We start from the raw sequence: 14,490 nt of genomic DNA, 5'->3' as shown, positions 1-14,490 counted from the left end.
GATCTCCCAACTATGTGTTGACCTCAGCAACTTATACTCCATTAGACAGCAAATAGCTCGCAAGGCCTGCGTAATAAACCGTGCCTTGTACCTCGGTGGGGGACCTGAACGGGCCTCGTGACCGGCACCTCAACTTGGCGCCATGGATAGTTGTTTGACAATAACGAACTAAGTGCTTTAAATAGCAGGTGGGTAAAAACAGGTACATTTATGGAGGTAAGATATTCAGAAAAAAATTATAATAAAAATAAAATAAGAGCCAAACCAGAATAAAACTGAAAAGGATAAAAAAAACCCCAAATGAGACTATAGACGAACAGGGAAGTTATTTCCATCTGTTTGGCTTTGGGTTAAAGCACTCTTAAGATGATCCATGCCTCTTGAAGGTGTTGTTCGCTCAAATAAAAGTGAACGAGCGCTACGCTGATGAGTGCGCGGGAAAAAAAAGAAGTCATTCATGTCGTAGTGATGCCGCTCTGACTTCTGAATACCCGCCGCTGTGTGTTTTTTATTATTTGCTGAGGCTGTGTCAAAAATATCAGACTAGTCATTGTGTTTGGTGGGAAAGGGGGAAAAAAACCTAAATTAGAAAGCAACTCAAAAAAGCTATTTTTTTTATACCACACGTCGAAGTTCTACCTCTCCACTGGGGTATTGATAAACTATGTGAAACAAGAAAGAATATAAAAAGGAAAAATATATAAATGCATGAATAAATAAATAAAGAAGTGAAGAAGTAAAAATAGATAATGAGGGTTTTTTACACTTCACCAGCTGCAGATGAGGCATGCGTTTACCTTGTTCTGCTTGTGACTGAATCAGTAATACATTAATGCATGTGTGTGGCCCTCAGAATTTGCCTTTGGTCACTGGTGTGGCATATTTTAGCCCAGCTGATAAAAGTTTGAGGACGACTGATAATTTGAGCAATGTAAGTTTGACATAGCCACTTTCCAATCAGCATTTTGTGGCTTTTCTTATTTTGTGGTCTGTGCAATTCAGTAAGGTCAGAGGGCTTGGAAGAGGCACCTCTGATTAACTTCCAGTTACACAAGTGGATGTCCAGTTTTTGGTCAAGAAAGCTGGGATGTTCCAGTTCATTCCAGAGCTGATCACTGATGCTGAGGTCAGGGTTCTGTACAAGCCACCAAAGTATCTTTGAACCAGGCTTTTCTTCATGTCTTTATAGACTTTATGCACAGGGGCAGCGTCATGCTAAAACAGGCAATGGCTTTCCCTTAGGGGTGTCCCAATACTTTTGTCCCTATATTGTATGTGGTGACCTGATAATATGAAACCACAGGCGTCCACCTACAACATTTCAGCAACAAATATCACTGTTTTTTAAATAAATAACAAAAATAACCCATTAAAAATTCAGTGGACAGTGTGAAACTCGAGTTCTTGTTGTCTGGACACTGAGCCAGGCCACCTAAGCAGTAAAACTGGCCAGCTAGCTCTTTCTTAGATGTTATGTCTTAGAAAACATTATACCCCACATATTTAGATAGTGAAGCATTTGATTCAAAAAATAAATCATTCTTATTTGTCATTTAGAAAGAGAAGCTACTGAACACTCAAGCTGAAGACCTGAAATGAATGTGTTACTTGAGTTCTGCCTATAACTGCTACAGTGTCGCTCCTGCTGGAGACAGACAGCTAAAAAAATAAAATAAACAAATCAAAGGATCAAAACGGAGGCTCAACTGTCAAGCATTATACACCAAGAGCAACCCCAGTAGTACCAGTAATGAAAACGGATGGATGGTCTTGACTTTGCATTTACTCACGATAATAAAAACAGACATTTATAAACCGACCGCTGGAAAAGTTTGTATGTACAAAAGGAAACAGCACATTCTTTCTAAAGAACCACCTCTCTCCTCGTCGCAGTCAGGTGCACGACACGAGTTTCTGAATGGTAAGGCAGTATTACAAAACGTTAGCCAGAGACTTTACGCTGCAGTTTGAACGGCAGGTTTAAATTAGATCGATTAGACTGAAACAAAATGAAAATGTCACAATTAAAAACAGCTGCCTGTGAATTCTCTGCACTGCAAAAACATACTTCGACTGGATGTTTACTTTAGTTCTGATAGAAACGCTCTGGCTTAACAAGCTTTAAACATGTTAACGCAAAGATATTTGTTTGAACAGGTATGTTTTTAAAAAAGAAGCCCCGCTAGGTAGCCGGTTTGCTCGTAGGAGCACAGACAGAGAAAAGACGACGAAGGAAACGAACCCGACAGCAAAGAAAACTCACAGAGTTCGACGGCTACTAAGGCAACAGTTGCCAAATACAATATAAGCCCATGTATATTGCAACACAACAATATATTAATTTAATAAAATACACAATATAGCTCTTGTACACGTAACAATTTGGCTCATATGCACAAAGATTTAAGAAGAAAACAAACAAAAAAATCATTAAAAATGTCATTTCGATGTAAACACATTAATTAGATACATTTTGCACATTAAATGATTGCGATTGAGTGACATGTGAAGGGACATTTCCTTTTTTTTCTCTTATTTTTTGATGTTCTTTTTCTTTAATTCAAAGCAGTGTCCTTTTAAGTGTAATAAATATTTTCATCAACGGCATTTTAACTTCAGCCTCTGCATTTTTCTGATTTCTTTTTTTTTTTAGAAAAGGTATAAATATTTTTGTTAATATTTGGACACTATACATAAGTTCATATATGTATATATATAGATTTATCTATATTTTATAGATATTTTTTCACAGTTGAGGAAATACGTCCCTAATATACACAATTGTGATTGCCTTAATTTAATGTAAGACACATGGAAAGTCACCTTAAAGGAAGTGACGAGTAGAAGACAATTAAAGACAGTGTTCACACAAAGGACCAATGAGTGAAAGAGTAACAGTTTCACCAATCTGGAATGTACCATATACTGTACACATATACATGGTAAGAGGAAACACAGCTTACACATATGAATTCAAATGAATCTGCCAGTGAAGAAATGGGTACGTTTCTTAATTAAGCACCCCCGCTTAGCGCCCTCCTCCCCTTTCCCGGTAGATCAGAGATATCAGAGATTATTCTGCACTTCTTACACTGATATTACAAAGTCAGAAAAAAAGAAGTGTTTCAGAGGTCCAACCGCATGTTCGACGTGTTATTTTAACTGCGATTGTCAGAATCAGTGTCCTCCCAGGCCAAGCTAGGACAGAGAGGCTGAATGTGTCTGAGTCAGAATTAAAGTTTTGAGCTGGTGGGCACTTGAAGAAAAATCTTAAAAGCTTGCTAGAAAGACAACTTCTGCTCCTCATGAAGGATCCTCCTTTTCCCAAACACACAACATGGCATCCAGATGATCTGGCATATCCAGAAATTCTGGCTTGTGTTTATTTTTATTTTTCAGTTTATTAAAGTCCTTTTTGTTTTATTTCACCAACCATGGGCACCTCACTCTCCTATAGAGAGTCTCCAAGTCTTTTTTTGACCCAGTATCAGTCTGGAGAGGTTCACTTTCTCACCGCTGTAGTTTCACTGCCTCGGCAGTCCTGCAGCAGTTTATCTATGTCTCTGACCACCTGTTCGGCATCCATGCCGCCTCGGCTTGGCTCCCCCACTCCATGATCCAGCGCCCCATCTGGCTCGTTAGCCGTCTCCTGGCTGATTCGTGAACGTGCCTCTAACAGCACTTTGGCGACGGGATCCGACGTGGCTTGTGAGCAATAGCCCTGCTCTCTGCTTTGCTTTCCTGGTGAAGTGTAAAGTCCGTTCGGCCCTTCGTAATGGCTGGTGCTGGGGTTGCCCTCAGCCCCGTCAGCGACGCCTTTGGTGCCCTTGGTAGGACTACACGAGGCTGACGGGACCTCCTGGAGCAGCGGGCTGAGCGCTCGCTTGCCTTTCAGATAGGGCTTGACATTTGCCACAAGGACGGCGTGTTCGCGACGCTCCTTGCCGAACGTGCAGAAGGTCTTTTTGCCGCTGACGCAGCCCGTGGCCTCATAGCTTTCTGGTTCAGCAGCAACAGCTTCCATGCCTGCAGGAACAAACAGATTGGTTCGGTAGTCCAGACCCTCAGCCTGTGCCATGCCCACTGTTGGGAACTGGGGCATCCAGCAGCGATCTGAGTGACCCAGCACCCGGCATTCATCTGTGCAGTTTATGCAGTCTTCTTCTGCAGAGAGAGACAGATGTAGAGAGTTAGTTGTGCCAGCATCGTCATGTATTTATGTCCATAATATTTGCATTGTATAATTTCCAAATTGACTTTAACACCCAAAAGCTAGTGTTTGTGGGATCAAACTTCAATGTCTGAATATTAAGATATCATGAAGTATATTTTCAGTAAGAAAGCAAGAAATAAAAAATAAAAACAATAAATTGCTGATCTAACTAAAACGAGAAGCCTATCTGGGCGCAGTGGCTCAATGGTGCAATGTGCAAGCCCACCACTGCTGGGATTTTGAGATTTTGAGTTTGAATCCCAACACTTACAGCCTGTTATTTTACTTAAAAAAAAAAAGACTATACACAATGGTCTGGGTCATGGTTGGCACAGCACTGCTGAGTTCTCTAGTTCAAATCCCAGGCAGTACTGTTAACCTGGCCAGGCACGCAAGCAGGCAAAATTTGCTGTTCCTAAAGGAGGAACTTTGACTAAACTTTGCTGGGTTCCCCCAAATACCCCCTTCTCTATCTAAATAAACAAACTCCTGTCAAAGCACTGTTTTTTTTACACAAGAATTTTACACATTTATAAATGTAACCCAGTATAAGAATCATACATCAACAGGGGAGAAATTCCAGCAAAGCACATGGATATGTAGACACTGGAAAGCCACAAATTATTCCCATTAGGCAAATGCATAATGTGTGCCCACAAGATCAACATCAACCTAATTATAGGTAATTATGGGTTTATGTTTCCAGACAATTTAGAGTACAAGAGTAACATTTATACCAATCTGGAATGTGTCATTTTGACATATACGCTTTTAGACATAAGTTTTACCTCATAGATCAAAGATTTGAATGATAATTTGCACTCAATACAAGCAGTGGGTGAGACAGTAAATATTGCATCACAACTTGTCTTTAAAACACTTTATTGAGCAGCTTGTGTTTTTAGAGTAAAAAAATCCTTCAGATTTTATGTGCTCTGTGTTTTTTGGGTCCAATATGTTGATAAAGTATGTAAAAGTGAAAAATATTGTCAGGTTATATAGGTGAAAAAAAAGATACCAAACACTGACATGGTAAACATTATTTAACATGGTATTAAAATCTAAAATCTGAAGTATTTAAAAACGGCCCAGATAGAGACAAGACTTCTAAAAGGTTAAAAATAGTCAAGTTAAAAAAAATATATATTTAATTTTAGGCTGCATCTAAAACACTGTAGCACAATATAGTGAAATTATCCAATGTACTACCTGTTAACTGTGTTCATACACAACTGCCAAAGTCAGAAAAAGTGGTTCTGTCTGAATGGTGTCCAATGTCATTGGGGTGTTTGATCCAGTCCCATGTTTAGCTACAAGTGTAGTAACAGGGCTTTTCCTCAGCACCACTTGCAGTTATTGTTCACAATAAAGGGCATTTACATGCAAACTAATAATCAATGATCATGCAAACTGCACACTTCAATATTTAACATTTGATTGTTCATTTTTATAATGCCTTTTATATAGTTACATTCTGATTCCAGCTTTTATTTTTATCAGTTTTAGCTTTCTCTATACCTAAATATATTGAATAAATTAGATATTATTTGAGAGGTTTATATTTCAAATTAATGAGTAACATTTGAATGTAAAACCTAGTATAATTATTGAGTTCTAATGCATACTACTACTACTACTACTACTACTACTACTACTACTACTAAAATGACTATAAATAAACAGACAGGCAGGCAGATACACTAACAGCAATGATGCCACAATTGTTTCTGAGAAGATTTACCCAGGTTGCCAAGTAAAGTGATTGTGGGATTTCAATGCTGATATTTGGCAACCCAAACATAACATGCTGGTTTTTCCCTGATGCCTGAGCTATGTTTTAATCATTAACATTTGCAGCATTTAGTGGACGCCTTTTATCCGAAGTGACTTACAATTAGGCCTGAAAACGATTTGAGCAATTAAGGGTTACGTGCATTGCTCAGGGGTCTAACAGTGGGAACTTGAACTCCATTTTGTTCCACTCTTACATAAATCACATTGTTTTTTTTGTTTTTTTTAAATCAGAACATAAGAATAATGATATTCAATAAATACAAAATGGTAAAAAGTTTAAGTGACAGATCTGATTTAGGCTCTTGGAATTGTACTACCCCTTTCCCATTATGTAAGTTTTGAGTCATGGCCTGTATTTGTCCTCAGATTTAAAAGTGTCAAATTTGTCAGATTTAAAGTGGTTGAACACCACTTGGTGAAAAATGGCATAAAAAACATGCACTTTGCAACCATAAAGACTCATACATAATTAAGCGAGGTTACAGAAGGATAAACTTCTTTGCAGTTGTGACACCTGATTATAACCAGGGTGATGATGCCCTTATTCACAAAAGGAAAATAATTCAGTGAGATAAAATGAGATGTTAATTATAACGTAGCTTAAAAACCCTATAGGGAATTATAGGATTGATGTGTTAGACAGCACCGTCAAAAAAGACCAATTCGAGCAATGGCTTTTGAAAGAACATTCTTCTAAAAGGATGCCAGTTGAATACGTAAATGTTTCCCATAAATATGATCAAGGAGAACTCCATCTTCTTCCTGCTCAATCCATAAAACCTTAATTTTTTCCCCCTGCACATGGAAAACGACAGCATGGTTGTGGGTCCATAGCCACACAAAACATTGGATACAAGGAGACAAACCTGCCTGGACAGGGCCCAATTCATTGGAGAGCATCATGTGCCCACACACCCATATAACTCAACAACACCTTTGGGCAGTTTTACAAAGCTGTGTAAGATATCTGGTCCACATTCTGCATCGTTTTGGAAATAGGGAGAAACCCAGAGTAAACCTACAATCAACAAGCCAGGAATGAAAACCCAGGTTGTCAGGACCCCTGCTGCTCTGCAGTACCCACTGTACCAGATGTGCCACTTTGGTGCCCCAGCTGCTGTCCTGTGAATATTCAAGTTCAAAGGATTGTAATATTTCTGTGATACAGCACTGTGTATGTGCGTTTATAAAGGGAGCAAGAATCAACAATACAGCGCCTACAGCTCCCTGCAGTGATTTATACCTTACAAACGACACTTCGTGTATATTTAATTTTCTCATGACTTTACTCTATCAGGAGGTAAGCAAGGTAAAAAGCGAACACAAAAAAAGATTCATACATTTCTGAAGAGCTCATTTTTCAACGATAAAGCACCAAATCAATCCTCAACCCTAGCTTCAGTAGCAAAATCAGACAATCATGAAGTCAACCGAAATTGATGGTTCTATAAAGTAAAACTATGTAGAAGCAACAGAACCGCCCAGCTTAGATAGGTAGGTAGGTAGAGTGGGTTTGCATCTGGCATAAGGTCACAAGCAAAGCCCAAAATATAAAGCACACCTCCATCAGACTGTGGCGCAGTGCCGAACATATTCTCTCACACTCAAATATCCAGTTAATTAATTAACAATTAATTAGAATGAAAGCTGCAAGAAGACTATATTGCACAACATTGATGCCCCACTCAACTAATGGTTTAGTAAGAAAAAAAAAAAACAATTAAAAAAAAGAAAAAATATATATATTCTTGATTCATGTTCCCAAAAAAGCCAAAAAGTCTGTAGCAGCAAAAAGTAAAGTAATTTGGCTTAATTATTGGTTATCATCTTATGTAAGACTTTATATGACACTAAAATATGGGGCTATGAACTGGTGACACTACATACTATAAAAAGACATGCTTTAGTGCCTTGAGTTTTATGGCTAGATTTCTAGGACTCCTCCTCCACATTTGTATTTTGATTTGATTTGATTTAATAAGACCTTGAACCAGGATCACAATTAAAGCACAAGCTGGCTGGAGTCACCAAAGCAGTACTGCTACAGTGGACTCTTGCAGTGTACTGGGAACAGCTGCACACAATGAACAACTACAACTAATGCTAAAGCCTAGAAGCCCGGGGCTAAAGTTTATGTTTCAACACAAAATAGGTGGATCTTTTGAAGGAATTATTGTGAGGCAAAGAGTGAAACGTGGGAGTCTGTATTCCCTACATAGATGAGCGCAGCTTCATGCACCCATTTTAACACTAAATCTGGCATTTAAGCACAAGATCCTAACAGGACCTCAACAACTTATCGTGTAGTGTATGCTAAAGGTGTAGCTTTTGTAAAAAAGAACTCTAAGAATGAATAACTATGTTATTTCAGGTGTGGGAGGCAGACATTCTTGGAGCACTTTTTATAAGCTACAAAACACAGGCTAATGACACTAAGAACTATTTTCCATGTAGACTATCTGTGGACATGTGCTGCTCTCTTCATTCTACTCCCAGTGGTGCTTGTTAATCATTGTTGTTTACTTGGTAAGCTTTTTCACGCTTGTTTTCACTCATTTAATATTGTGGCACTTTCTCTCGCTCCAAGGGTAATTTACAACTGGCTAACAACACTGTATTCTCATCAGTAATCAAGGTTTGGTAGCAGTTGTATTTGGGAAAGTGCAATTGTAAAGAAATGTAGTTGAAAGCAATTGTAAACACATGCAAGTAGCAAATTTACTTTTTACCCCATTATATAAAATGTGGGTTAGGAAAATAACCAATGAATGCTATAAAACTGCCCAAATACATAGTGCAATAAAGAAAAAAATAACAAAATGTTCAGTGTAGACTGTTAATAAATGAAGATTTTGAGACACATTTAAACCAGTAGTTAATGCATTAATACATTTGATATACTCTTAGTAACCTCATATAGAAATAGAACGTATTAGAAACAAGGATTATGTGCAGTTCAATTAAAGCCACCTTATTAATATTTGTCTTAAATAAAAATCAGAATATCTAAATTAGCTTTTTAATTAATACACAACGTGCACTAACCAACAGCTCAGAGTAAGCTGCTACAGTCAAGAACAAAACGAATAGAATCGGTTCGTGAGTCAACTCCCGGAAAATAAAACGCGAACTAAAACTAGATAATAGCACAAGTTCGAACCACATCCAATCCTAGTAAAAACAAGCCGTTTGTTTCATAAAAATGCCGAGAACCATTGCAGACCTGTGCTTTTCTTTTGGTCCGAACTATTAAAATAAAGAAAACCGCGATTCGGTGGAGATGATTCGCTGAATCGCTTAGAAAGACTCGTTTATGCACTATAGACTCGGATCACTGATTCGACAAAGCGCTCATATGATAAAATAAAAGATTCTTCTTTTTTTCTAAATATAAATATTTCTCTGATTTTATTAGCACTTCTAAATGAGCTTGTATGCACCTCCAACCATCTACCTTACCGGCTGTGTCATGCAAATGCAAAAACTCAGCGCCATACTGATCTACCAGCACCTTCTTATAACGTTCAGATCAGGTGTGGTGAATCAGCTCTAATGAGCGCGGCACCACCCGGTACATGTAGTTCTTTATTTCTGCTTACCATTCCATCTACAGTAATCGTCGGCCTACTCGTTACAAAAATCCCAACAATAAAAGTTTTTAAATACCCAACATTAAGAAAATTTGGGGAAAAAATCAACCCAAGTCAAGTTACAAGGACATTCAATTTTGCGGGATAATCGATGACCTGGCCACCACTTCTATAATCAGGTTGGGAATGGCTTACACCTGATTTAGGGAAACATTGGTGCAAAAGCAGCTGCTATTAATTACCTGGACACAATTAATTCCACAAAATTTTGTGCTGGATAAGAAATCCTGGCTCACAATTAACATTACAATGCGTCTGAAAGGTGTTAATTGGGGTGTTAAGTGTTAAGTATCACAACATTTGGCCGTATAGTCTTCCAACTATATTTTGTTCTGATGTGTAAACTGCATGTTTAGGCCTGTTTTATACATTCATACACAGAACGTGGTGTAATTGCAACTGAATTTACTATTTTTTCCATTAAAACCAACAAATGTATCACAATTTATGACAGAAATAAATAATTTCTCAATTATAGATGCAACTCCAGCAGTGTGTGTGTAAGGAATAAAATTAAATATTATAAGCACAAAGGATGCTTGATGAAAACAAATAATCAGTATTTGACCTTATTATTATTTCAAATTGCTACTTCACATCTATATATATAAAAAAAGGACAAGCTCTGTGATGACAAACGATCATTGCTCTCCTGCTGGAGTCTATTGTTTTCTATTTTGTGTGGATCCGCATGACAAAAGCCCTTCCATGTCATTTCCTGCAGTCTGCATCGTGTGTGTTTGTGCGTGTGTGTGTGTGTTTGTGTGTGTGCAGAAGTGATTGAGTTTAGGAAGTCGGCTAACCTTGAAAAAGTTTCTATATCCATTCAAAGCCCTAATTCCCAGTGGAGTTGGGAAAAAGTTAATGCTGAAATGTAGCTACTTATAGCAGAGTCAGAGCGCGCACACACACACACACAAACACACGATCACACGATCACACGATCACACGATCAGGGCGACTGTCAGAGTGTGTGAACCCGTTAACCCAGACTGCTAGAAGTCTTTTTGCCCATGTTGGAGCAGTTAGGGTTCAATGCACTTGTGAGGGCCTGCAGGGGTGCACAGGGTGTCTGGGGTCAGCAGGCTGGCCTTGGACTCACATGAGTACCCTCCTAGAGGCAAAGATGGGAAAGAAAAAATGTAGTTGAGAGGTGGAATTGTAGAAGAGAGAGCTTGAGCTTGAAGATGCAGTGCACATTAGAAAAAGATAGAATGGACCCCGCACGCACGCACACACACACGTTGGTTTCTTTTAACAGGTCGTGTAGGGCAGAAGTGAACGCAGAACAGAATTTCCTTGGCTGTGGTCCCTCATCCTGTTGTTTTCTGCTAAACAATGTGCATCATTTGCTGCATGTGGGTGTATAGAAACGTTAAGGGTGGACGATATGCCAAAAATATACTGCATGACCAAAAGTATGTGGACACTCGTAACTAAATCATTAAATCATTTAAGATGTGCACATTGCTTAAACAGGATCTTATGGATCCTCACGGATTGTGGTTCCATGACCAAGCAGCTTGGGACCGGCTTACAGTACTGTGTCAAACATTGACTAAGCCTGACTGGTGTAAAGCATACCTATATTACACTATGGAGAGGTAAAAACACAATTCTTTGTTGATGCGTGTTGAATCATGCTTAACTGTTTGGCCATATTGCCCAACATTAGTACCTGAATCCACAAACACTTTTGTGATTGATAGTGAATCCTTGCAGTTATGTTCAGTGCATACAATCAACTGTACAGCATTTTTGTTTATATACAAACACTGGAACATTGGCTTTCCACACAATTTTGAAGTGTGTCTGTGATAATTTGTGCCAAGCAAGTCGAATAAGCATTTGTGAGGATGAGATGGCTTGGCTCACAGTAAGTGTTCCAATTCATTCCAGAAGCATTCAGTGGGGCTCACTAGACCTAAACTTTTGCCACAAAGGTGGAATTTGACACACCTGTTAGTAATGGGTGTGGCTCAACCACCTAAACTCAAGAATTAGGAGGGGTTTCTATGTACTTTTGGACATATGGCTTATATTTTCGACCCTACATATGTCATATTTTTATTACCCACAATAGATTTTCATACTCATGGAGCATTATCTGGACAAAAGAGTGTGTTCCAATCATTCTGTCATTGCAAATAAAATAAATTAATAATAACTGGGAAAAAAAGACCTTAAATCTCATTACTGCTACTACATCCATGTACATGTATTTACATTGGTCAATTTTCCAAGCCACTGGAATTATTCATTGGATTATTCCGACGTAATTTATAACTGTGTGTGTATAAATAAACAGCCACCCAGATCCAGTGCAGGAACAACATAATTTGGACTCGAAGTGAATGGCATTCCTTTTGCTGCCATACTCAGGACTGATTGCTCATTCAGCAAGGGGCACATTAAGGCATAAATAATCCATGCCCGACACATCTCTGTGCAGCCAGTCAGGAGGAACTGAGCCTCCAATAGATTATTCATGCCTGGGTGGAGCAGGTGACCTTGAATCCCTGGCTGCTGTAGCCATGACTAACAATGTGACAAGTGATGCAGACAGAGGCGCTCATTCATACGAGACGTGTGTGACGTAATGCAGCCGCAAACGCACACATACGAGCACGTTCGGATGGTTATTGTTTTTTCTTATTTTTCCTTCTGTCCCACTTAATTAAAGCTGTAATGCTGCTATTCCTGTGCTTTCCTCACTATCCGTACACAGATCTATATATCGACTGGATGAAGGGCCCTCATTCCTGTGATACTATATATCTCCAGCGGGATCAACACGCATTATCTGGCTCGGCTGCGGGGCAGGAATTTCCTATCAACTTCGCAATTACGAGCATTGACCAGAAAACGGCTGGCTGTCGAGATTCACTGTAGAAATCGAGCCCTTATTCCGAAGCCTATAGCTGCATGCTTGGATTCACCTCCGGTCATTTATCAGACTAATGACGTATGTATGGCAAATCTCATCACGTTCCGCGCCCAAGTATAACCGCCGGCAGAGCGGTGAGCTGAGAAGGCCACCAGTTTATGTGACCTGCAATAACAGAACGTCACATCTAGGGTAACGTTAATGGCGGGACGTTGTGACAGAATGGCCTATGTGTAATGAAATGCCAGGGATGTGTTTTCAATAATGATATAAATGAAAGAGAAATAATAGAGCTGGGGATGTGAACTAGCATGGCAATGATCACTGTCTCATCAACGTTGTATAATCAGCTAAAACGGTATCAGAATTAAATAACTGAACAATTCTTCAATAATTCTATTTTTTATTAATGATTAAAGCCAATATGCAGATTTGGTCTCGACAATAAAAGACAAAAATAGCTACAGAGTTTCAGAATTAAAGCTCCACAAAGATTCTTATTATCTGGCTATGATGACATTTGCTCAGATGGTCAGATGAAATCTAAAAACCATCAAAAAACAGGTCTGCTGTAACTAACTGGTGGAGCATGTAACACTGTCCACAGTCAAGCCAGCTTTAATCCATCATAAGTTTAGAGACCGTTGTGCAAGAAAGAATGTAGCTAATCACCTAGACAAAGAAGCAAAAGGTTTTTTCTGGCATGACAACCTCAGAGATCAAGGCCATGTAAAGCTTATTTGACTGTTGAAAATGTTCCGGAAGCTTCTAGTGCAGCCTTAAGGGTGTGAGGGAGTGAGATTTTATTAAGAAATAGGTAACATGGGGGTACAACAAGTACAACCAGCACTGGTTTCGTCTGGGTAGTCATTAGGTGGGTTGGATCTTCAAATTGCTTTTACGTGTAAGAAGTGGCAGTGTGAATAGGTGTGGTACATTTAAAAGCACAACTTCCAGGGACTCTATGCCAGACCCACCACAACCCTGACTTGGATCGAGCAGTTAAGAGAAATAAACAATGCAGCATGGTGGCAGAGTTGGTTGGTTTGGTGCTGCACATCAACATGCGTTTTGGAGACCTGGGTTAGAACCTTGCCTTCGGTCACTTTCAGAATAATTAAAAGATAATACTAATAAATATCAAAATGATTGAACCAGGCAAATGCTCACAAGTGGGTTATAATGTTCAGGAATGCTAAGGTTCATAATCAGGAATACCACATCACAGCAGGGTTCGTCAGCGCCACAGCTTTAATGTGAAAGCGCTTTTAAATCATGTCCTCATCTGCACTCAACTTTTTCAAGTGGCATATTCAAAACTTCTCAATATGAGAAACTTTCCACACTCTAGAGAGGAAAAGAGGAATCCAGGACACTTACGAGTAAACAAGTAGGAGCTGGTGCTTTCAGCTCGCACTCCAAACGAAGTAGAGACTCCCCTGTGCTAGCTTTCCTTATTTCCTCTAAACATCCCTATCTCCCTCTCTCATAAGCTGTAGGTTTGAGGTTGTTAGGCTGAGTTTTTTTTTCTATAACGGACAGTGGGTGGAGGAAGAGAAGAGTAAATAAGATGTGGTCGAGACTCTGGTGTATTCCTAAAGCTCTAACTGGGTGCATTAAGGGTTCCTGCCAAATCTTTTATTAGATTCCAATTTTTTTAGGCCCACCGTGTGCTCGCTTTCCTTTTGGCGTCAACCTGATCCTACAGCAACACACACAGCTTCCTGCCCGCCCTAACCCACAAGCTCTTCTATCTGCCTACACTATTTTCCCCCATTCATTCACTCTCACAGTCTCTCTATCATGCGGACCAGGATGAGGATAGCGTCAACACTACGGAAATGAAGAAATAATTAAACGAATGTACGGAAAACTTGATCTAATTATATGGGCATTCCTACTTATTATTGAGTTTGGGTGTTTCAGTCACACCTAATGCAAACAGT

At 39.2% G+C, this 14,490-nt stretch overlaps 1 protein-coding gene across 1 annotated transcript in view; it reads right to left on the bottom strand.

Annotated features, from left to right (window-relative positions):
- Positions 1-1,773: 1,773 nt before the first annotated feature.
- Positions 1,774-14,490, bottom strand: part of pcdh17 (protocadherin 17) — a 97,773-nt gene continuing 85,056 nt past the window's right edge. Inside the window, exon 4 of the mRNA XM_063012988.1 lies at positions 1,774-4,164. Coding sequence (XP_062869058.1) covers positions 3,503-4,164 — 662 coding nt within the window. The 3' untranslated portion in view covers positions 1,774-3,502. The remainder of the gene's footprint in view (positions 4,165-14,490) is intronic.

This window comes from Trichomycterus rosablanca, chromosome 17 (genome assembly GCF_030014385.1).
Source record: "Trichomycterus rosablanca isolate fTriRos1 chromosome 17, fTriRos1.hap1, whole genome shotgun sequence".
Taxonomy (NCBI): domain Eukaryota; kingdom Metazoa; phylum Chordata; class Actinopteri; order Siluriformes; family Trichomycteridae; genus Trichomycterus; species Trichomycterus rosablanca.
This window is presented reverse-complemented; position numbering and strand designations above follow the sequence as displayed.